Raw genomic sequence first — 23,645 nt, 5'->3', positions numbered from 1 at the left:
AGCATATATGTTGGTCTGAAATTCCCCAAACTTCTTCACTCTCTATTCTATATTTTTAAATGAGCATTTAGGGTATGCAAATATAAAAATGGTCAAAAGTGGCACTGCTTTATTATTTTGAGAGATAAATAAGGATAGGATTGAGAGTAGTAGTTTTGTTTAGTACTCCTGCCTTACACTGCAAATTTTATTTTACTAAATGGATCATAAGGTCTTTCCTCACTGTGGCTTTTACTATTCCTTTTGTTGAAATGCTTATTTTTGACTTCTTACCAGAATTCTCAATGAATCACCGCAAAGAGCTATGTGCCTCCCAGGGCAATGACACTCCAGGGGCACTATTTTTTTTCTCCTTTCCCAGAAGAGAAAGACCACCACTATTACAAGGATGTGTTAAATCAAGGCCCTGTTCTTTCTCCTATTGACATCAGTAATCCAGTATGTAAAGTTCAGACATAAAAAGGGGCAGTAAAGAACTCGGGCCTGCAGAAAGTGCTGTGTGAGTACTGTAAATACATTTCAAGCACTAGCCTCTGGCTTTACCACTGAAATTTAAGAGCTAGAATGATTTCCTAAAGTAAGTATGGGTCAAGGCCCTAAGGTGGCTATTCCACCCTGGATTTAATATATTCAAAAGGAACATAAAGAACATATGGTGTGAGCAAAACTGAACTCAAACATTCACTCTTACTCGCTCTGCTTTCTTCAGTCTCCCTACAAGGCGACAGTCATTCCCAGAAGATGGAGAAATGGGACCAGAAACACACACACGGTTTGTTCTTTTCACGGTCAACAGCAGAGCACACCCCACAAAATCTTTCATTCCTTGTTTCTGAACACACAGGAGGGCCTATGTATGTGTATACATTTGTAGATAGTCGTGGCTCCTTTTGTATGTGGCAAATATATCAAGAGCACCGTGAACGTAGCACATACGAAGGGTAGGAGAGAAGCTCAGGAGAAACACTTCTCTTGGACCAGATCAGCAGGGCCTTGAAAGAAGCTTCTGACACCTCTCCGTGCTGACGTACCTCCACAGGGGTAGTGTGAGAAGCACCACACCGTAATTTCCACCCGTGCCCCCCTCTCCGTTACAGGCACCCCAAGGAAACACGCCACCTGAGCAAAACCAGCAGGCTCGCTGTGCTCTCAAGACCAAGTCCAGAGCTACCAACGACTTGGCATCACCCTGGCATACATTTTTCCTACTTGAAGACATACGGTCTTCATCATTTCTTGCACCTTTTATATCTTTGGAGTGGGGAGGGAGGATGGCAATTCACCTAAAATCATTAACTTCAAGCAAGGGAATAAAAAACCCAACAATGTTATAAACTACTTAGACAGCCAGTGACCAGCAATGGTGCTGAGGACTCAAAACTTCCTGAGGGAAGAAGGATCCTCGAGTCTCAGGACAGAAAACACTTCTCCATCTGGTAGATTTATATGCTAGCCATAGTTTTGTACAATTTTTTTTTTTTTTTAAATTTCAAAACAGCAACTGATCTGGTACCAGCTAATGCACACCGAGCTGGCAGGGGTTTGTCAGGAGACTGCTGAGCAAAATACCTCTAACCGCCGGTGCTTAAGTGTAAGCACGCACTTACGAAACTACCTGAGGAGTCTGTTAGGAACAGAGATTCCTGGACCATCCTCCCTAGAAATCTGTCGTTCTAACAAGCATTCCGGGCGACACGTGGTTCCGATGTTTTAGAACACAGTAGGAAGCCATCGATCCAGGGTGGTGAGCCTGCCTTTCTTCCTCTGTGCGGGCTAATGGAGCTGGTACGCCCCATGCTGGCAGGACATCGATAGGGTACTGCCTTTGGGACGGAGCAGTGCGAAGCTGGCAGAAAGATCTGGAATCTGACAGGGCTCTTGTATCAGAGGACGGCCTGACCACAGCAGTACACGGCTGCTCCTTTACTGTCTGCAGGTGTACGGATGGAAATGCCCTACATTTTGCAGCGTGGCCTCCAGTGAGGCAAACGGAGAAGGACAGATGAAAGATACATTTTCTGGGATTTAGATGTCTTCTTTAAGATGACGGTTTATACAAAGACAAGTATACGACTAACGAGTATGATAAAAGGAAACACAAAGAAGTATATGACACAGCTAATAACACAAGTATTATGAAAAGGTGTATTTAACACGGTTATACAGGACTTATAATTTTGTCCATTGCATGACGTAATTCTAACCTTTCAATGCAAATATTTTTTTTGAAAAAAGCTCCTTTAGAGGGAAAAAAATCCCCCCTACTGCTTAGCACCCCACTTTCCCTGCATTTTAAAATGAAGAAATACTTGTCACATTCATACTCACACTGACTCCATTTGAATAATTGCTTGCTCACTGAAGCCCGTAACAATTTGTCACTACACAGGAAGATGTTTTTTGGCCCTGTACACCCCGTCTATATCACAATTGTCTGAACTCCGCAAAGAGGATGCTGGAATGCCAGTTGCATAAGCTGCTAACGGAGGTTCAGCAAATCCCACCGCCAGCCCTGGACATCATGGGTGTTATCTTCACTTCCTCCAAAAGTGCCTTACAGAGAGATAATGCTTTGCCCTTATCACTGGTCCTTGATCTGCATGGGCCCAAACCAAGTAGACTGATGTAATGATGATCAAAGCCCTTTTTGGCCCAACTCTAGAAAAAGTCAAGAGCACGCCTTCACACCAAAACTCATCAGGAGCCAGTCGGTAACTTTCTGGGTTCCTCTGTCATTCCTGCTTCCTCAGGGACTGTAACACAGGGATAGCAGCTTGACGTGTGCCTATCAACAGATACACGGTACGGGCTAAATCATCGACACTCTCTGGATGTGCTAGCTAGATGACTGCTTTCCATCAGGTCGCATTCGACTTTATAGAGCTGGAATAAAATCACCTAAATGTGGAGAGGAAAATTTGAGAAGTGTCTAAATGATTAAAAGTTCAATGTTTCAAAATACACAATGCAATAAAAAAAAATCCTACAAGCCCATACAAAAGACTGTGAGGATAACCAGCCTTTCATTGAACAGATTTCCTCTGTATGAAATAACTAAGAGCCGAATTATCTGAATAATAATAATAATAATAAACAGAAACACTGTCTGTGAACCCTAAGCATTAAACTGGTTACTCCTCAGGAACACACGCGCCCTCTAGGCAGGGCGCGGTGCCATCTACTCTGGCTGGTTGTTTTCATGGCTCGGGGGTTCAAAGGAGAGAGGGAAAGATGAGTATTGCTAATAGTAGCTGAAAATTTATTGTGTCGTTTCAAAGCTCTGAAGTAATTTTATTTCAGCAAGCCAGACAAAATATATAATGTCATAACCCAAATATGCTATTACCTGGGACAGTGCGGAGAAGGGAAGCGGAAGCTTCTGGCTACCAGACTGTTAAAAGAGCTTTCCTCTTTCATCTCCAACGTAAAAACACCCACCTCTCTGGGATGAATGACCAATATCAGGAAGGGCTATTCTGTTTATTTAAAAACCTTCCGTTTCGCCACTAGTTTCTCTTTCTTCCTCTTTCACATACTTTTAAAGAGACGTAATCAGGGAATGGCACTATTAAATTAGATCCTCGAAACCAACAACTCAGAGGCTCAGAGAGGATGCGAGCCCAGCCTCGGGCTGTCTGTTCAGCCTGACAAAGAAACAACAGGTCCTGGGGCGGCCTGTCGAAGACGGATAGGTCAGAGAGGTGGCGAAAGGCAGAGGAAATGAGAAAAGGTAATAAGAGAGAGCCAAGCCTCTGAGTCCACGGTGTTTCCCTAACACATCACAAAACCTTGCAGGACACACACAACTGGCTGCACAATGGTCTGCGTTAACCAAAGGAGAGCATCCTACCCAAAACAGTGCCTACCACCCCAACAGGGGCTGCAAAGTAGCAGGTCACTTGTGACCCTCAGCCCTTTCTCATGTAAAGAGCAGCACTCCTCAACCTCTGGGTCGTGCGCGGCTTGAGAATGTGGTTCAGGGTCTAAGGAATCTGAGAACACAGGCTCTTTGCACAGGTGTAGACATTTTTGGTATTTCCACAAACTGATACTCTTACTGCACTGATAAGATGGGATTCGGTAAGAATGCAGCTGTTGATGTCACCAAGTGGGCTGAAAACGTTAAACATCACGGAAAATTTAAAACAGTTCATTAAAAAAAAATAATATAGAACTCACTGGAGACAACCTGCAAACAGCACTTATGAACAACTATTTCCAAGTATACATTTCAAGGTGAGAAAGTACTTCAAGCCCCCTTGTTCTGCCCTTCAATCACTTCCTCTGAAAGATGAACTTGAAGCTCATCTCCACCACGATCGAATGGAGCATCAGTTTGGTCACGGGATCTTCCCAGGACCGACTGACGCCCACAGAGCCAGAGAACTCAGTGTACATAGTCTAGCTGGCACTCCCCAGAGTCATCTGCAATGTGGTCACGCGTCACAAAAACACAGAGGGCATACAAATCATTTACACAAAATATAATGTGATCCTCACATCCTGAAATCGTTACATAGATTGAGCAAGTTTCCAGGCAGCAGAGAAGTGGAGTTTTCCCCCTCTTCACCCAATGATCCCACTGCTTGGGTTGTTCACCGGTGCAGGCCTAAGGGGAGAAGAGGGGCGGGGGAGGGTGGCTCTCTGAGCACAGAGCGGCCATGGTTACCTGCTGAGCTGTTCACCATATTGGGCGTCATGCTGTAGGGGGGTGCCTGGGTGTTCATCAGCCCAGAGCTGTTGTTCACGGGCTGGCTGTAGGGAGAGCTGGAAGCCATAAGTCCACTCTGATTCATGCCCGGAAAACTGCCTTGCCTGTAGGAAGAGAAAGCACATGCATACATATAGTGGCCACGCACACTGGCAGCACGTTACCGGGGGAGCCACTTCTCATAATGCATCTATGCAGGGGGCGGGGGCCACTGTTTTTCATGTTCACTTAAAATAACTTATTTCCCGGAAAGAGAGGCTGAACTATTGCTAAGTAATTATTTAATACACTGTGCTAAAATTCCAAATAATATAAATTCCACAAATACATTAGACATTCTGAATCATGTCAAGTGTTCCAGATTATGATTTATATAGAGGAATATAAGCAAGAAAGGGGGAACTTGAAATAAGAACAGGAATTACAAAAGCAAGCGAAATTAATTTCTAATTTCTGACTCTATCAGCATTACTTAGTGTCCTTGTATCAAAAACCGAAGGAATGAAAATCAAATGGGCAGTGTGACAATGTTATTTAAAAACTTTTTCTTTGACCTAAATGTTCTGATAGAATTTGAGAGAAAGCATTTCTAAAACCCTTCAATCCTGTTATTTAGCATTCTGAAATTAGCTATTAAAAACACACCAGTATCCCCATATTAACATTACACAGTAAAGCCCAGACTTCCACTTCTTTTTGCAGGCTTTCCTGGGACAGGAAGGAAGGGAGCTTAGACTGGCTGACAGTGTCCCTAAAAGGCCCCGGGGTCACCCCTCCCCAACTGTGATGCAGACTCATGAACTTAAATTTTTGGTGACTTTGTTTTGCTAGTTTTGTGTGTATGCTCTGTGAAAGACAAACTTCTCACTCTTGCAAGGGAAGAGGGTATTAATTTGAAGGGGACACCTGTGGCACAAAGGCATTTCTCTAATTGCTGGAAATGAGACCGGGGAAGGGGTAGGTTTAAACTGCACGGTGCTTTAATTCTCAAGGGAGAATTGCAAGGTAGAAAAATGATGGCAATGTGGGAAAATCTGGGAAAGCCTCCACTGTCGTAATCAAGCATCTTTTATGTAAATAGTGTACCTTGAGAAAACTTTCCAAACTCTGAGGAGTAAAATTAACAGGAACGGTAAAAGTCCACACTGGCTTATTTGTTCTAAATGAATTATGATTACAAGCCCCCCACCCCTCCTCCATTAAGCTGTCATTTGATGACCTTTTTATGCATAACAGTAAAATATTTTTAAAGAGATTCTTTAGAAGATTAACATAAGTCATTTTAAGAAAAACCAATATACTATTCTTTTTGTGTGGCAATTTGCAATGGATTCAACTTCCTGGCTGGTGGAAAAAGTTCAAACACGGTCCGCTTGAAAATTCAAAGTATCAAGGGTTTGAGTGGGTTTTTTTTTTTTCTTTTAAATATGACATCAACCATTCAGAGAAATTCTGTCCAGATGAACACTTGATGATGGCTTAGAAAGAACATTCTAGAAGGCTGAAAGACTAATGGTGTGAGTGTGGCTCTGGGAGAAAGGAATGTTACTTTGGCCTTGAATTCTGAGCTCGCTGAAGAGCCACTTCGGGTAACTACAGGCTGCTGACTCAGTATTATCATACCCACTGCAGTTCATTAAGGATGGATCTGAGAGCATCCGAGGGCTTCTGATTAACCTCTAGGTCGTCAAACACTTCTAAAGACATTGCCCGGCAGCTAGAAACACATTCCTATACGGTTAGGGTCTTAACAGCAGCATGGAGGTGGTTGGCCTTAACTCGAGTATCTTAGGTTCCCGTCTGATGTGTTCTCATTCAAACAAAAGACAATCTCGCATTTATGTACCTGTTTCAAAAGAAAACACGTGGCGCCCGCTGGGGCCGCTCTCTCGATTCCTCGGCAGCTAAACCACCTGAGGAGCATCCTGAGCTTGCGGACAGGCTGGGCTCTCTGAAGACAGGTTTCAAGGCTCCGCCAGCAGTGACCCGTCCTTCAAGGCCCCGTCCTCTGCGAAGGCCGTCCTCACGCCCCGACCCGGAAGTGCGGCCTGCCTCACACTCCACCCATCAGAGCCCTCTGCACTTTCTTTCGTGTATTCTAACAATTTACGTGCACGTCTTGGCTCTTGCCGGTGTGCGTGCCTCCCGAGAGGAGAACCTAATAAGCATGTTCAGCTACTACAGTGACACTTGCTAAATGAGCTGACAGACATTTTTACCATCGTAAACAGGCCTCAGGAAAGACGGCCACCTCTTCGAGCTTCCACCAAATTCAGTTTCACATGTCGTGTGACTAGCAGGTGCACGGAACAAATGGTTCCTTGAACATGCTGGTTTATAACTCAGGTGGAAAAGAGAACCGGAATATGAAACCCACCAGGCAGGCTCCTTGTAACCCCAATCTACGATTTCTCCCCCAGGTCTGCACTGTCCATCGGCAATCATCATAAGATAACGAAGGTACGCGGTAGACGTTAAGAAGTACTGTTAAAATAACAAGAAATTAAAGATGTGGAGATGTGTGTTGGATGTCAGCTGCTGGCTACAGTGGTCTTTGGTTAAATCATGCCTATAGTTTTACAAGTCTGGTTAAAATGCCCGGGGTCTTGACTCTGTCACTAGTCACACTTTCCACTGTCACTGGGGTCTGGGAGCAAATCTCCTTGGGTCTCTGGGCCTGTTTCTGCATGTGAATATGGAGGGACTGATAACAAAAGCAACTGTCAGGATTCCTGAGGTCCTTATAAATGTTCCTGGCACAATTTTTAGACATTTAATTTTTTAAATTCCTGGAGAAAGGTAGGTGGAATTATCCTCATATATAGAGAAAGAAAATAAGGATCAGAGAGATTGAAGAAGTTGCTTAAAGACACACAGCTAGTAAGTGGCAGAAACAGAACGCCTCAGGCCTGCTTCCAGTCCAGTGTCCTATATTTCTTTCTCCACGGGCCCCCTAATATTGCTAGCACTTGACAAGACAAGTATAATGGCAGATGGAGCCCACTGTATACCTTCCTCTCTGTCTACTGTATTCACCTGTAGTTGTAGAAAGCTGACAAATACAAATGGCGCTTTTTTCTGGGCTTGCTGAACACCTGCTTCTAGGAAGGAGTTTATCCAGGGTGCTGTGGGCCTCTCGGGTATCCAAGGAGGGAAGTAGCTGAGAAAGACGGGAGTCTTCCCAGGAACACAGGGCATGTGCGACCATGAGCACAGCACCTGGCCACCTGTCCAAATGGGGGAGAGAGCCAGTCTTCCATCATCACAGAAGAAACCCTATTCATTACGACTTTGGAAACTACCGCCAGGACTGCTGGTAATTTTGAACAAGCAAGATTGGCTTAATACTAAAAAGAGAGGGCTTTCAACGCACTCTGTTGAATGTTTGAAACTGAGACAATTTTGTTTAGTGGAGGGAAACCTAACATGGCCGCCTCTCTGACTAAGCCGAGCACCCCAACTTACCACCGCGTGGCTAACAGGACAGGGTTCCTGGGGCTTATGACAAAAAGCTTCTTAGGGTGGGCTGACTACCGTGACTCGGACCACAGAAACCTCAAAAGAAGTTGGGCCCTTTCCAGAGGCAGCACTCACCCACTGCTAAATCCCATTCTGACCACAGCAACATTCGGAATGCTCCAAATGGAATTAGGAGAGCAAAGAAGTCAATCACTCAGACATTCTCTTTTACAAAAAGAAACGAGCAACACAACAAAAATAGGTAAAAATGCAAACGTAAACGAGGGAAACACTGTCCACGTAAAACCCTAAGATGTAAGCTGTACCTGGAAGAGCAGAGTGCCCTTCCTTGACCTTGGCACATGTGAACTCCTGGGCTATCTGTTAAGGGTCTACGGGCTCAGACAGTTTTCCTGACAAACGACGGCTGTGCTGATGCCAGATTCCTAACCCGCAACGGCCCAATACTGTCTCGGGGGGACTTGATACCCATTTAGAAGTAACGTTTCGTGGTGCAGTGCTGCTCGCGTAGCTTCTGGGCTGCACGACGCGGGAGGCGGCGCGCGCGCACAAATCACAGCGTGTGGCCCGAGTGGCCCTGTGCTCGCCCAGGCCTTCCGAGCACAGCACTGGCCCCTATCTTTTCACAGTCCAAGTATGACGTGGGGAGGGGGTGTCGTCTGAACATGTGGACCTGCAGAATAACTAGAGGAACTTTTTTGAAATCGGTCTTTGGTTGGGACTAGATGTAAGTGCTTGAGATCTGTCACTCAATGACAAAAACCAGGTTATTATAATGAGAATAATTCAGAAGTGGAGCTTGTAGACGTATTTCCCTAAAGCACTTCTCACTCCTGCTTCTCAGTCTACACACACACACACAATTTTTTTTTAAAAATAGATTTTCCTTTTATTCACTTTGGAGATTTCTCGAACATGACACATTCATCTGCCAACAAAGAGCTGGCTTTGGGGGGAAAAACCCAGAAGCAAACGCCAGTTTTCAAGTGACCATTGCCAATGGTTCATGGTGACGGCAGAAAGGGGAATCCAGCTTCCAACTACAGCTTGAACTCAGCGGTTAAACATACCGGTATGAAACGCTATAAACAGTAACCGCACATTTCTAAATACCTTGTTTTAAAGTCAACTACAAATAAAATTTAAAGTAAGATCTGTGTATGATTTTGGTGCTTTACAGGAATATTTAAGCCATATTGTTTTAGCAATCACCACTATTTTTTCTCAACAGTGACAGACGGGGAAGTGTGAAATGTGTAACTTGAATGTGAGTGGATTTCTGATGCAGCTCTTTCAAGAAGGGTCGGGACAGACAGAAGAAATGCTCTGGAGCCAGACGCCCCAGGAGTGGAACCACGTCATAGAAAGTCCCGGGGGCAAGCCACGTGGAGAGAAACTGCACCAAGAATTCCAGCATATCCACTAAAAACATCATTCTTGAGTTACGCTCACCAGGAACATAAAGCAAGACCTGCTTCACTGGAAAACTGTATGACTGCCAAGCGCACAGATCTTTCTCTGTATGGACTGTCACTGTAGATGTCGCTGGAGTTATGCAGCCAGCAAAGATTGCTTGCTGACAAAATTAATTAGGCTAACGCTAAAATTTGGGGCATGTTTTCACTAAAACCCAACAGTCATCAGAACCAGGAACATGAATCTTTGCAAAGCCCAATTCCAGCAGAATTTATTTTTAGAGCGCTCCAACTGTATGCATAACATAACACAGGATGCCCTATTTTCAATGTTTCAGAAACAGAAAGTGTTTTCACGTCTATGTCCAGAACACAGAACTGGTAGAACACTCTCAATCTGACACAGGATCTCCCCTGTGTCTCAAGCAAGGAGGACAGAGTCAGTCCAAATTATTTTAAATCTAGTGTCCGAAGAGGGAAAAACACTACCTGTGTCCCCAAAACAACACACTCAAGACAGAAAGGCAAGCCGGCCAAGCCCCAGCCCATTTCTGGTGTGGCCAGTCCGTCGGCACGCCTGGGACAACACGTGCACGAGCAATTCTGGTGGCAAAATAATGCCATCGTTCCGACAAGCCAGCTGCTCTGGCTAGGACTCAGTCCTGGGAAGGTAAAGTGGCATTTGTATTTTTAAACCAAAGACGACAAATAGAAGTGCCAATGATTTAAAAACAGTAGATTCCTGTGAAAACACAGAGCCATGTGTTATTGTTAAAAAACACAACTGTACCCCCTTCGCTCTGGGAGACATGCTAGAAATAACGAACATTAATCAGAAACATCTATTTATTGATAGTTATAGTCATTTGTTCAAGATGAGTGTTTTAAGATAGATTAGTGAGAGGGGAGGGAGGGGAAGGGGCCCAACAGGAGGGCCAGGCAGAAAAACAAAAGTCAAATTACTAGAGCGAAGGGTGTCCACCTGCAACCACGCTTTGGGGGTGACACAGAGGGGCGTGTACTGGGGGCCCTGGTATAAGGGAGGTCAGGGAAAGTGCCCTGGGGGAAGGGATGCCCCCCCCCCCTCAGATCTCACCTCCGGTCAGAGGGATTCGATCAGGTGAGGAGGAGATGGGTGTCCGGAAACAGGTAGGGTGTGAGCGCGGAGAGGGAGGGAAGGGCTGTGGCCCCCCGGCCTGTGGTTCTACGGGGTTTTGGCTGTATGCTGGGAGAAACAGAAAGAGACTAGGGCTTGTTAAACAGGAGCAATGGCATAAAAAGATGTGCTTCAAAGGCATCTGTCTCCTGCCTGTGGACGGGAAGACATGCTGGAGGCAGGACCGGATGTAGGGCCGGCAGTATGTCGTTACTCCAACAGACCAAGAGAGGTCAGTGGCTTGGAGCCAGGTGGGCAGTGACACAGAGCCAAGTGGCGTCTCAGAAGCAAACGTGACACGACGTGGTGATGAATCAGACACTGTGCAGAAAGGAAGGGGGCACTGAGGTGTCTCCTAGGTGTTTGGCTTGTATGAGAGATGGGGAAGGGGGCAGGCACTGAGAGGCCATGTCATGTGGGCAGTTGGAGGCTCAAGTCTGGGAAGCAGAGGGAGAGTTCTAGAACTCATCTTTGTTTCCTGTGCTCTTACAACCCTTCTTGAGTTTTTGGGTTAAGCTCTTCCCTCGTTGTGAATGCGATCCCTTCCGGGGCAGCCTGTTCCCCTAAAGGCTGACATGTGTATAGCCTCAGCCACAAAGCTAGAGCTTTGTGCTAGAGCTAGAGAAAGCTAATCACTTTCCAGTATGAGTTAATAACTTCCCAAACCCTCTGGTAATTGATACATTTAAGTTTTATTTTTTCCTTTGAGAATGGGCAAAAACGAATGTTATTTTTCAAGAGCTCTATGAAAAAGACCCTTTCGATAGAGGGGCCGTGGTAACTTTGTTCGTTGGTCTTGAGAGTGGTCTTTTTGGTGGATATATAGTTAGCGGAAAACTGCAGAGGAGTTCTCCCTAGCGTGTCTTCGCCACGGCCCATATCACACTGCTCACGGGGCCCCACGGCCGCTAGAGCATTTCTCCTGGTTGGCTTCGCCTTTCTTCAAAGAGCTGTGCTTTCCCCCTGCATCTGGATGAAGCAGTTTCTACCACGCACCGAGGAATTCTGCATATTCCGTCTTGAGTTCCTAAAAGGCTCTGACACCAGAAACATTTTTTCCCTTTTTGTTAACGACTTCATGCCGACTTCGCGGAGGGTCCCAGCTGTTACCAGCTCTGCTCCTGGCATCACCGCTAAAATGCACCTGTTGTGCAGTTTCAAGAGTAAGTCCTTCTTTTTTGCCTCAATGCAGGTGCCCCGTTTCAGCTGTTCCCAAAGCAGCTGACTGATCTTCACTTTCTTTCTCAAAGAAACAAGGAGAACAAACAGAGCTCGAGGGTTTTGAAGCGAGAGACCCCCTTGTCAGGGTGTGAAGGAAATGCAAAGCGTTTGGCTGTCTGAAGTCTGGTAATTGATAACTAAGAATGTTCTCTTCATCTCCAAGGTGATTTTGGTTTGTGAAGTCCATTGTTCTGTTATTAAGAACCGTTTACTGGCAATCAGACAAAAAAGAACTGCAAGTCTCCCTTCCTTCAGAGATTCTGATGTTAGCGTTTCCTGGTTGACTCCCAGCACACAGGCTACCTCAGGCTCAGGGTGGGGACCAAAGCCACAGGGGGCAGGCGTGGGTCCCCAAACCGGTCTCTTCCCTGCAAGAGGTGGACCCCAGAACTTTGTGGGCTCTGGTACATGTAGCTTCCCACTGGATTCTGATAAGATGCAAATCGCATAGCTCCCCGGTCTGGTTGTACGTCGTGAAAGAAAAACGAGTTGCCATCGAGGTCACCCACAGAAAGAAAACAGTGCTCTTCTCTGTGTTATGTCAGAGATCTTAACTTAAAAAAAGTTTATTTTGTGATCATGATACCATTAGGAAAAGATCTCGAGTAACTTACAAGGAGGGCTATTCCTTTTCAGTGATGGGAGTACCCACCCTTTACACCAGGACATCCCCTTCCTGGGTCCAAGGTATTGGAGAGAGTGACGGGGGAAAGGTCTCCTTTGAGGTGCCAGCACCCCAGACACAGCTGCACATCAGCTTGACAAATACTGAGGAGCTCAGCGGCACCTACCCAAGAACTAACCTGACTGATACCTCAGGAATGAGGTCATGAGGCATGCACAGATCTCATACGCACTGACTTCTTGTACCTAAACAGGCCAGTCTATTGCCTGAAAAAGAGAAAGAATCTGGGTCTTGACATCTCCATCCCCTAAACTTGCCAGAGCCGTATTTTGTAAAACCCTCTAACAGAGAATGCACCTGTCAGGGCTGTAGTGCCAGAAATATATCACTATAGTCATTTCTAACCTACAACAAAATCGTCCTAAAATTCTTACAGATTTCCTGAGCTAAAGGCAGCCTTGGGCCACAAAGTTACTTCGTTTGTTGAAGCAACACTGTTCAAAATTAGGGTAAAATATGCTGCAGGAAAAGCCTGAATGCGGAGCAAACGTCTAGTTCATGACACCCTCACCAGTCACTCTTACCTGGTATCTAATAGTCAAAGGCCATCCAGAAAGAGTTAACTTTCAAAGCAATGGACAAAACCTTATGGTTCTGCAGCTGTGGGTTTTTTGTTTGGTTCACTCTTTAAATCTATTCACGGAAGTGGAATTGAAAACTAAGAATGAAGGTCAAGATAAACAGGAGCCTTTGGGAGCTGCTCCCACAGGTCCTGTGAGCCCCTCGCCCATTATCTTTACATCTTCACCGGGATGCTTCCCAAACCCCAGAATGGCACAGACTAAGACACAGATCATATTCTATTCACCGCTTTTAAACCGTTCCTGGTGCCTTCAGCCCCAAACATGGCTGAGGTGATGCGATTTCAGACGGAGCAGGACGGGGCACTCCTGGCTGTCAGCCTGAAAGTTCTGCAGGTTGGCGACGAGGCCAGTGCTGCTCCGAGATACACGTGACTTCAACAGTCCTGCCCTTTCTTAACCGGAGAGCTCGGGTTGCCTGCACTGTGGTGCTGATTTCCTCTGGGGATGGGTGGACTAGAAAGCCGATTCTAGGTGGGACCATTCAAGCTGGTCTGGTGAGGCTGCGTGGTCTGTGGGGCAGAGATGCCAGTAGGGCCATGAGGACAGACGTGCAGACAAGTGGCTAAGCCAAGTAAACAGGGGCACACTCCACTGATGTGAGGCTCACCTGGATAACGGGAACCCCGATCCAGTGTATTTGTTACCATGGGTCGGTCACCTTAGATGCTGAGGACAGCACCCTGCTGAGAGCGGTTCAGACTGGGGCGTGGACAGGAGATACTCTGAATGAGGAAGGCAGGTCTAGAAACGGTGGGGAACTTGGAATATTGCAGAACGTAAGGAGGACACTGATGTCTGAGAGGACAGACGACAGAAAGTCAGAGGGATTCGGGGAGACCAACTTGGCCCTGAGTCGAGAGATTGCCAAAGCCTGAGTTATGGTTTCAGGTTTGCACCACCATTAGTGCCTCCGAATGCTATCCAGTAACTGAGGCTCCTGTCCAGTATTCTCCTCCCACATCTATCAGGGACAAAAAAGTAGGCATCCGACTTTATACTTTCCACCTGCTTCCCTCTGAGTTTCCACTAGTTCTCTTTAGTAGTCGGAATCCCAAAGGTCAAGCCTTAGATGTGCGCTGGTGTTCAACCCCAGGGCCCCCTAGGGGATTATAAAAAATATAGGCTTGTGAGCCTCACCCTGCCTGTGGCTGGGGTGAGCTGCGTGTATGGTTAAAACTCTCGCCAGGTAATAATCACTTGTTTAGGGAACTTCACAGACCCTAGCCCATGAAATGTTTGCTCTACATTTCACACTTGGATTCCCTGAATCTCATTAAACTAAAAAAAAAAAAAAAATCTTTCTTAGTCTTTTAAAAATTAGGATTTGGGGCACCTGGGTGGCTCAGCTGGTGAAGCATTGGCTCAGGTCATGATCTCAGGCTTGTGGGATAGAGCCCCACGTCAGGCTCCGCACTAAGTGCAGAGTTTCCTTGAGATTCTCTCTTCCCCTCTCCCTCTGCACCCCGCTCACGTGTGCCTGTGTGCTCTCTCTCAAATAAATAAATAAATAAAGTCTTTAAAACAATTAGTATTTTACATTTTATTTTTTTGAAGTAGGCTCCAGGCCCAGTGTGGGGCTTGAACTCACGACCCTGAGATCAAGAGTCACACACTCTACTAACTGAGCCAGCCAGGCGCCCCTTGTTTTACTACTTTTTAATTTGAAGACTAATAAATACACTTTGTGGTTACCATGATAGTTATGAAACTCTGAAAGATTTGATTGAAGTCGTAATCTTAAAATACTAACAGAATACTCAATTCTAAATTCTGAAGGGAAAAGGGGCTAAAAATCAAGCACAGTATTCAGATGATAATGCAAAGGCTTATATTTAATTGCAGAAATAAAAACTCTACTTAAGCCTTTGAAATCTTTTGTCTTTCAATAATGTGACTTCTCCAATCATAGCTATTATTTTAAGACTTAATTGTCCAAAATCTAAAGGGCTTAATTCTTTGTTAATACAAATCACACAGTCCTTCAGGCCCACAGATCCCACATAACTGGGTCTTGACACATTTAGAAGTTTTTTGCCCCTTCTCTTTGACATTTTAATGCACTATTTCCATTAACGTATTTCCACATCAGTGGCTCCCAGCCCATCAGCAGAATTGCGTCATACTGGCTTCAAGGAAAATAATACAGAAGTGCCTTGCTGGCAAATAGCAACAGGGGAGATGAATTATAAATACACCTCCCTGAAGAACAGTTGCTGGAAGACATGTGTGTATGTGGGGTGCCCATGAGATACGGATATAAGCAGCTCTGTATATCCAAGAGGAGGCTAATCCAGTCGCTCGTACGCAGAGCCAGCTACCTCCAAGCAGGGGAAGACCACTGATCAAGCGACCTATGACTACGATGACTTCATGGAATTTAATGAGTGGCAAAGGTTAAAAAATGTTAGAATTCCCAATCTCCTGTTTTACTGAAAACAAAAATATTTTTTAAAAGATTTATATATTTTAGAGAGAGAGAGAGTGTGCAAGAAAGAGCACATGAGTGGGGGAGGGGCACAGGAGAGAGAGAACCCAACCAGACTCCACACTGAGCATGGAGTCCAACGCAGGGCTCGATCCCATGACCCCGAGATCACAACCTGAGCCGAAACCAAGAGTTGGACGGTCAACCGACTGAGCCACCCAGGTGCCCCCTAAAAACAAAATTATTGTAACAAAACTGATTTTGGTTATCCTAGTTTCTGGTCTGATATAAGTATTAAAATGTAGGTCTCCAGATCCATGGTTGTGATATTCAGTATAAAAGTTCCCTTCCAGGCAAGAGTAATCTGACTTTCCAAACTGACTCCTTTTTTTTCCCTTAAAACTAAGAAGCCGGAGAGTTTTCCTCTTCCTGACGTTCAGTCAGTCCACAGGGGAGTCTTTCGGGGACAGCAAAAGGACGACAGACGTGGGCTGTACCAGCATCGTGGCTGTGTACACGTGGGGGTAAAAGTGACGACTCAGAACCCTTCCTCGAACAGCTACGCTCCAGTCACGACGATGCCGGACGCTAAAGCCATTCCGGAGGGCAGAGATTCAAACCCACCCATGTGCCCTCGAGCAAACTGTACTTTGTCACAAGGCGTGTGGTTCTAGAATCGACAGCTCATGCTGCGCGTGGAGTGTGTGCGGGGATGAGCCAAGCCCGTGTTTCCCAGCAGGAGCATCACAGGGTGGGGCCGGGACGGAAGCCCAGACTTAGCTGAGAAGTAGCGTCTCCGCCCAGACACGGACTAACATAACAGCTGGTCTCTAACAGGACAACTGCCTTCGGACGTGAGGGAGAACTAACATCAAGCCTTTTTCTTTTAAAGGGAAAATCCAGAGAGACAGCACGCAGTGAAGGAAGCGTGGCAGGTGCAGGACGCAGAGCCGGCTCTCTCCGCGGAAGGCTCCTGAGCAGGTGACTCAGAGATACTCCCCTCCTCCACCAGGAAATCAAGGGACAGAGGCTGGATGACAACTACAGTCCCTCTAGCCTGAGACGCTACTATTCTGTCACGGAAACTACATCCTCTTGGAATGTAGAACGGAACACTTCCTTCCTTTCTTTTTTAAGAAATTTTATTTGAGAAAGAGAGAGAGAGAGAGGGCATGAGTAGGAGAGGCAGAGGGAGAGAATTCCAAGCAGACTCCACGCTGAGCGCAGAGCCTGATGTGGGGCTCGATCTCAGGACCCTAAGATCACGACTGAAGCCGAAACCAAGAGTCGGATGCTCAACGGACGGCACCACCCAGGCGCCCCTGAAACATTTTCATTCCGAGGAAAGGTCATAACAATCTGTGCCAGGACTCAGACTTAAGCCATCAAGTCACTGAAGACTTGATTCAAGCTGATGTCCGGGGCGCTGGGGCAGCAGACTTCAGGGAACCAAGCATACCCCGGCCTAAAGATCGAGGGCTCGGCGGGCCTTGTGTAAGTTCACTGAAGTCGTGCTTCATCCTCAGGGCTCTCGTTTCCAAGACAAACACCTGGGAAGCTCTGATACATTCAAGTCCACAAACTAGCTGTAGCCGGCAGAGATGTCAGTTCTGGACACTTCCAGGTGCCGCCCAGGATGGACGGACGGATGGATGCAAAACACAGTCGGCAGCTGAGGGAAATTTTGTTTGATGTGTGTGTGTGGCCTGAGATTCAGGGCAGGGGTTCTTTAGGGAGCAGTAGGCCAAAGGCCCTCGCAAACTTCTGGCCAGTTTTGGCTCTCCTCTGCACACCAGGTCTCAGCTCCGTCCAACATGGTGCTGGAGATGGCCATCAGCCCTGGCCTGAGGGTGACAGCTACCTGCCGTCCCTGAACCAGGCTTTTCGTAAGATCACCCAGTGTTTCCGCCTCTCTGTTTCTCAGTACTTCAAAGGAGCACCACCTTAACCAGAAATGCTTTAAAACTACACATAGCAGGGGCGCCTGGGGGGCTCAGCCAGTCTGCCTTCAGCTCAGATTGTGATCCCAGGGTCCTGGGATGCAGCCCCTGAGTCAGGCTCCCCGCTCAGCGGGTGGCCTGCTTCTCCCTCTCCCTCCGCTCCTTGCCCCGCTCATGCTCACTCTCTCAAATAAATAAAATCTTTTAAAAAATAAAATAAAACCAAACACAGCAATGAATTTTCTAAGTAAAAAGTGTATCAATGTATATGGTGGGGGGGGGGTCCTGGACACTCTGTATAAATTGTTGATTCCAAATGATTAGCTTTTACTGCTGAGCTAATTTAGTACTGGCACGTAAGACTCACCGTATTCTACTGTAAGTCCTCTGATAATCAAAACAAGGAATTCCTTTATTTAAAAGGTAAGAACCCCCCCCCCCCCCTACGTTCCTTAGCCTCTTCGGTGCAGCAGGTGGGTTTCCCCCTGGTCGAGCCGCCCTTAATAAGGGAATTAGTGAAATGGCTTCCAACCAGTCAAACCCGTGTGCTTTCTGTACCGTCTTCGTGCGATGAGCTGCGCAAGCCTGCAGCAGACCTGCCATAATCTGTCACGTTCCACAGCGAGCTCTTGGCTCCTGTCTAATTGCATACACACGCACGCTCACACACGCACTCACTATCTCTGTCATTAATTTGTCTTGCTCAGGCTCTTTCAGAGGCTCTGGGCCCTGTGGGACTCTGACTTGAGAAAGAAGGCATTTTAACAAACTCTGCGAAGACTGTGCTTCTGCAAGGCTGGGCCACATCTTCCCCACAAGACAAACCGACATCCAGCGAATGGGTTTTTCAAGCTGCCAACCCGCCTTCCACCCAACACGGCTCTTGATGGGGCAAGAAAACAAAAACAAAAGCAAAAACACGAGTTTGCTGCAAGGACATGTTAGGTAAAGCAAAAGCATGTTGAAAATCAAACCTCTTACCCCAGGGCACTAAAACATGTACCACACATGTTTTCTCACACTCAAGCTTCTGCTTTTTCTTAAAAAAAAAAAAAAAAAGAAAAAAAAGGCACAACAGGTTATGTGGACTGCAGAGGGCAAAGGAAGATTAAAAATAGAAATAAAACGTTCTTTTCTTTCTTTTTAGAAAGAATGCTGTAGACACAAAAAGGCAAATTCAGAACTCACAGGGAAGGAGCTGCAAAGATGAGCCTTTGTCAAGTGTGCTTTACAAGATTTACGAAGAATAACTCCGACATCTTTCTTGCCCTTATTTGTCATTAACGAGGAGGTGTTGTGTTCTAAGGAAGCTATGTGGATGCTGCTGGCTGAAACGCGGATTTGATCTTCCCGTGCTGGTTAGCTAACATTGATTTTCTGCCCCAGTGGAAGAGATTTTACTCTGATGCATGCCATTTAAATTCATTTTACACAGCTGCTTAATGTGGCTTGGCAAGGCACAGCCCAACTAGCTTTGTGGGTCTAAATAGGACTCCAGAGTTGGTAAAGGACAGATCCTATGGATTAGCAGCTGATGATAAATGCTTTTCTCCCCCTCTGTTATTTTCCTACTGACTCACGGAGTGACCTTGAAGGTACCACAAGAAAGGAAAAAAGAGGAAAAGACAATTTTCCAAAAGCAATATGTTTACCTAATTCTACATCTGTTATTTCATTTTTAGGATTATGTTTACAGAATTCTATATTTGTTGGCCCACATTTTGGACCATGTTTACAGGATTTAGAACTCTCGATTGCAAAATTATCATTTGCTCTTGCTGTCTAAATAAATGTATCCTGAATATAAAACTATTGGAAGGCTCTCTGTGTTATGTATTCATAACAAGTCATAAAAGCATAGTTCTATATGTTTAGTCTTTCAACAAAGCCTATTGACTGTTCCCTGTTTCATCTTAACCAAAACTGTGGTGTGTTTCTACTGCAACTACTGACCAGGATTCAATCGATGTGGGACAATCTTATCGTTACGATATGCAAAACAATATCAATATTTTCGCTAAAAAAGTCGCTCAATAATAATATACTGTAAAGAGCATTTACTAACCTAAAAATGGTGACAGCCTGCTATCATATAGCTTTGTAGTAGGAAAGAAGAAAGACACTTTTTGTTGCTGTATGTAATTCCTGTGTTGAAATTAATAATATGGCAACACCACGTTTAGAAAGCAAATTCTGTGTTGGATGATTTGGTTGAATTTTTCTGGTGACTTCAATGTTCTAAAACTCCTTGGGAGAACGGAATAATAGAAATCTGTGGCATAGACGTCTGCTCAGTGATAATATAATGAAACCCCTCTTAAGTCCTATTAATAACCTGAGTCATGTCTCCTGCAGTGAGTCTCCTGTCAAATGGGGTCGCTGCACTTGGAATTCGGGGGTGTGTATGGGAGCGGGTCATCGTGGTGGCAGGAATGACAATAACACAGTCATGATAACAGTGCTGTACGACACAAGTTCCCAGACAACACGAGGACAACAAGGGGGGAAATCACGCCAGAGGACGTGACTTCGTTACTCTGACGGAGCTAAAAGTTTGCATTTCCCTCTCAGGCATGAAGGGAAAGAAGCCATGCCGAAAGCCATGCAGAGACAGGATCTGGGGGACGGCATGCAGGGCTCCACCACGCTACCACGGAACCGTTCATAAGAATGAAAAACAAAACAGAACAAAACGAACAAAAACCCCGAAACAAACAAAAAGAAACAAAAAGACAACCCCCTCTGGGATGGATTTCCTCTTGGGTCTTTTCGCTTTCTCGTTTTGGGTGTTCCTTTCGCAGCCAGATGGCACGGTCATTAACGGTTTAAAAAAAAAAAATGCCCAGGTCCCGCAGCAAGTCAGGGTATGTGGCTACCTACCCGTACTGGTCAGGCTGGTGCATCATGGGAGCCTGAGAGTTGCCATAGTTGGGGTGCTGGGAAGAAAACATGGGGCGTCCGCCAGCCCCAGACTGGCTGGGATAAGCAGGCGACCTAATGTATGGTGGCCTAAAGCAGAACAGAAGAACAACTTCTTTGGGTTTGTTCTGTAGACAAGTATGAATCCCCCTGCGCATTTGGTTCTCTCCGCACTAGGTGTGGAGGGCTACAGAATGTGGCCTGATACTCTGTACCATGCAGCTGCCTGGGAGGGGGACTGGAGATGGTTCCTTGAAAAAAGGGGGGGTGAAGGGCAGGGCGAAGGAGAGAGGAAAGTAAGACTCTCGGATCTAGTCTCCGTGTGCTCTGGCAGTGCCCCTCTGACTTCGGTCCAAGCCGAGATATACCCAGCCCGCAGTTAAAAGGCTCGGAGAGCGGCAGTGGGCAGGATGTGAAGGCAAGGCTCTGCAATGACCTGCTGATCAGAAGCAGACAGTGACAATGCAGGACGTGCCGCTCCGCACACACTTATATAAAACGCCACAGCGGCTGATTCAGAAAGGGAGCAGAGCCAGCCTCTCTCATGGAACGGTTATGCCTTGGTCTCTACGGTTATCTCCCTCCGGGCCGCTCTCCGAGGCCTCCCGTCCAGGGCCGTCGGGCACTTTCTACCTGAGAAGAGCTGGTGCTTTCAGAGCCGCAACAATGGACAATTCGGTTAAACCTAACTCAACTTCGACTGGACCAGGCAAGCCAGTCTCTGTGGACAGGTTTATTAAAACATTCCCTAAGGCCTGTGTAGGTTCGGTTTAGTACAGTGCTGGGGTTCAGGAGATTTTAAGTCTCTGTAATGTGGATGAGAGAGAAAGAGAGAGAGAATGACTAACTTTCATTTTGATTCCTCAAGGGAAATTTATTATTATTTGGAGCAAACGTGAGACTGAAGGGGTCCCTAACATTCCCCAAATAGCAGCTTCAGAGGAAAAGTAACAAAGGGACACATTTAAACACACACACACACGTACATTTTTCTTTCCCTTTAACAAAAATTAGATTCTTCTCTTTTCTTCTGAAGACACCATATCTTCATACATAGCTTTCAATGTGCTTTGCTTTAAAACATATTTTAACATATGTTAAACATAATTTAAAACATATTTATAAATGCTTCTCTTAAAACTATTCACTTGTCTCAAATTTTTAATTATGTTATTTTTATGCAGGTTAAATATTTACTTCAAGAATTTAAAAAAATCAAGATGAAAAACAAGAAAGTGACTGAGGCTAAAGCCTCGCTCTATCAACTTAAACTTTATGAAATATTATCTTTGCTTTATTAACCACATTTCGGTTTGGACAAATAGGGATGTCCAGAAAAATAAAATATAACGTAGGAACAGGAAATCTCTAAATCTCACAGAAACATTTAGACAAACACACACTTAACAAATATGTGCATAAAGTTTCTATTTTATAAAGATTTTTATGGTGGGGGTAAAAAAAGAAAAAGGAAGGTGGTTCTTTTTCAGTGGTTTGGATTTTAAAAGCCTACTTTTTCGGCTTTAGACTTTCCTGCCTGAACCTTGTTCCTCTACCCGGAACCCCCCAGATATGCCACCGCCCTGGGGCGCGGGTTACAGTGTCTGGCCCCAGTCACTCCGCATAAGTGCCCACAACAGATTCGCCCAGCACTCAGGTTCCTTCCTCCACGTCTTGCAGACGTGGTCTGCCATGTACTTCTCTGTACTTTGCGGGACAGCGTGTGTTAACACCTAAGGAGCGGCCAAGCTGAATGACACCGCACTGCTCCCCACCCCGGGTGGCCCAGCTGACGGCGCAGCTCTGTGCGCGGCGGGCGCTCGCCGGCGCGCACGCAGACCGCCTGCCCCGACGGCATACCTGCTCTGAGCCGAGTTCGCAGCGGCCTGCATCACTGCGGCGGCTGCCTCCTGTGCCTTACGGTTCACGGTTGGCATCGGCGGCCCCATTCCTGGCCCTCCCTGCTGAGACATGCCGGGAGAGCTGGGGGTCATGCTGCTCATAGTTCCAGGAAATGGTCTGTTCTGCATCCCAGCTGATGGCATTCGTCCCAGGGGCATAGCACCACATGGCTGGCTTGGCCCTTGTCCATGCATCTGGTTGTTGGCATTGATGCCCATGCCGGGCCCTGGGCCGCTGTAGCTTGCACTGGGCACCCCGCTATATGTTGGGGGTCTGGAGTAGTTACCTAAACAAAAAGCAAACACAAATTAAAGCCTTTGACTTAGTATCTGATTGGTGAGAACATTCACTGGAAATGCTTCTTGTCCAACAATGTGGTCAACACAGCATGGCAGTCATTATCCTTATTAACTCTTCCCCTGTTGGCACGGATGAGGCTGGCGGTGTCAACACAGGCTCTCTCGGCCCACTCCAAAGGCAAAGAGCCACGCGGGACCACTGTGCGATGGAGGGGACATTCAGGCTAATCATTAAAGCCATCTAGAAACAGGCAAGGGATGCTAGTCCTGAGTGTGGCCTGTACCCCCAACGCTCACATGCTTACCTTTTAACCAAAGTAATGATTTCAACCCCTAGTCCTTAGGAACACACCACTGAGACCGCACCACTATTACCACTATGTTCGACGGTTCTGATAAAGGGCTCACGTAAGACACGTAAGACAAAATGCACATATGGACAAAATTATCCTCCAAAACCCCACAGGAGGTGTTGTGAGGGAGCTCAACAGTAGTCCGGCGAAACAATCCATTTTTCTCTGGTGTTGGGAGCACGTTTTGTTTGTGTGTGTGTTTATTTCTTCCCTGAGCACCAGATAAAGCAGCTAGTCTGTGCTTGGTGCCATGTCTTACGAAATATGGTTTCAAGCACTACCCTGACATTCGGCGCAGTGAAACGGTGACACCATGGGAAGCAGGGAGAGCCCGAGGAAGATGTGAAGGACCATGACCACACCTCCAGCCCCTGTTCACACTGCAGAACACACTCAGGAGAACGGCAGCTTTGCGGGCCCCAACTATTTCAATAGTTTTGTCTTCGCTTTCCTTCCACAACTTTTATTTTGACTGAGTGTACATAGATTAGATTCAAGTAAATTAAAGGCATATGTAACGTCATTCCAATAATAATAATAATTGCAGATAGTAAC

General features: G+C 46.1%; 1 protein-coding gene across 1 annotated transcript in view; it reads right to left on the bottom strand.

Annotated features, from left to right (window-relative positions):
- The window catches only part of ARID1B (AT-rich interaction domain 1B), a 426,117-nt gene that overhangs the window by 36,940 nt on the left and 365,532 nt on the right, over positions 1 to 23,645 (bottom strand). Inside the window, exons 9-10 of the mRNA XM_040627997.1 lie at positions 22,397 to 22,724; positions 4,670 to 4,815 (exon numbers count right to left, since the gene is read on the bottom strand). Coding sequence (XP_040483931.1) covers positions 4,670 to 4,815; positions 22,397 to 22,724 — 474 coding nt within the window. The remainder of the gene's footprint in view (positions 1 to 4,669; positions 4,816 to 22,396; positions 22,725 to 23,645) is intronic.

The sequence above is a fragment of the Ursus maritimus genome, unplaced genomic scaffold (genome assembly GCF_017311325.1).
Source record: "Ursus maritimus isolate PB19 unplaced genomic scaffold, ASM1731132v1 scaffold_13, whole genome shotgun sequence".
In the NCBI taxonomy this organism is placed as follows: Eukaryota; Metazoa; Chordata; class Mammalia; order Carnivora; family Ursidae; genus Ursus; species Ursus maritimus.
Note: the sequence above shows the minus strand (reverse complement) of the source record. Positions and strands in the feature narration are given on the sequence as shown.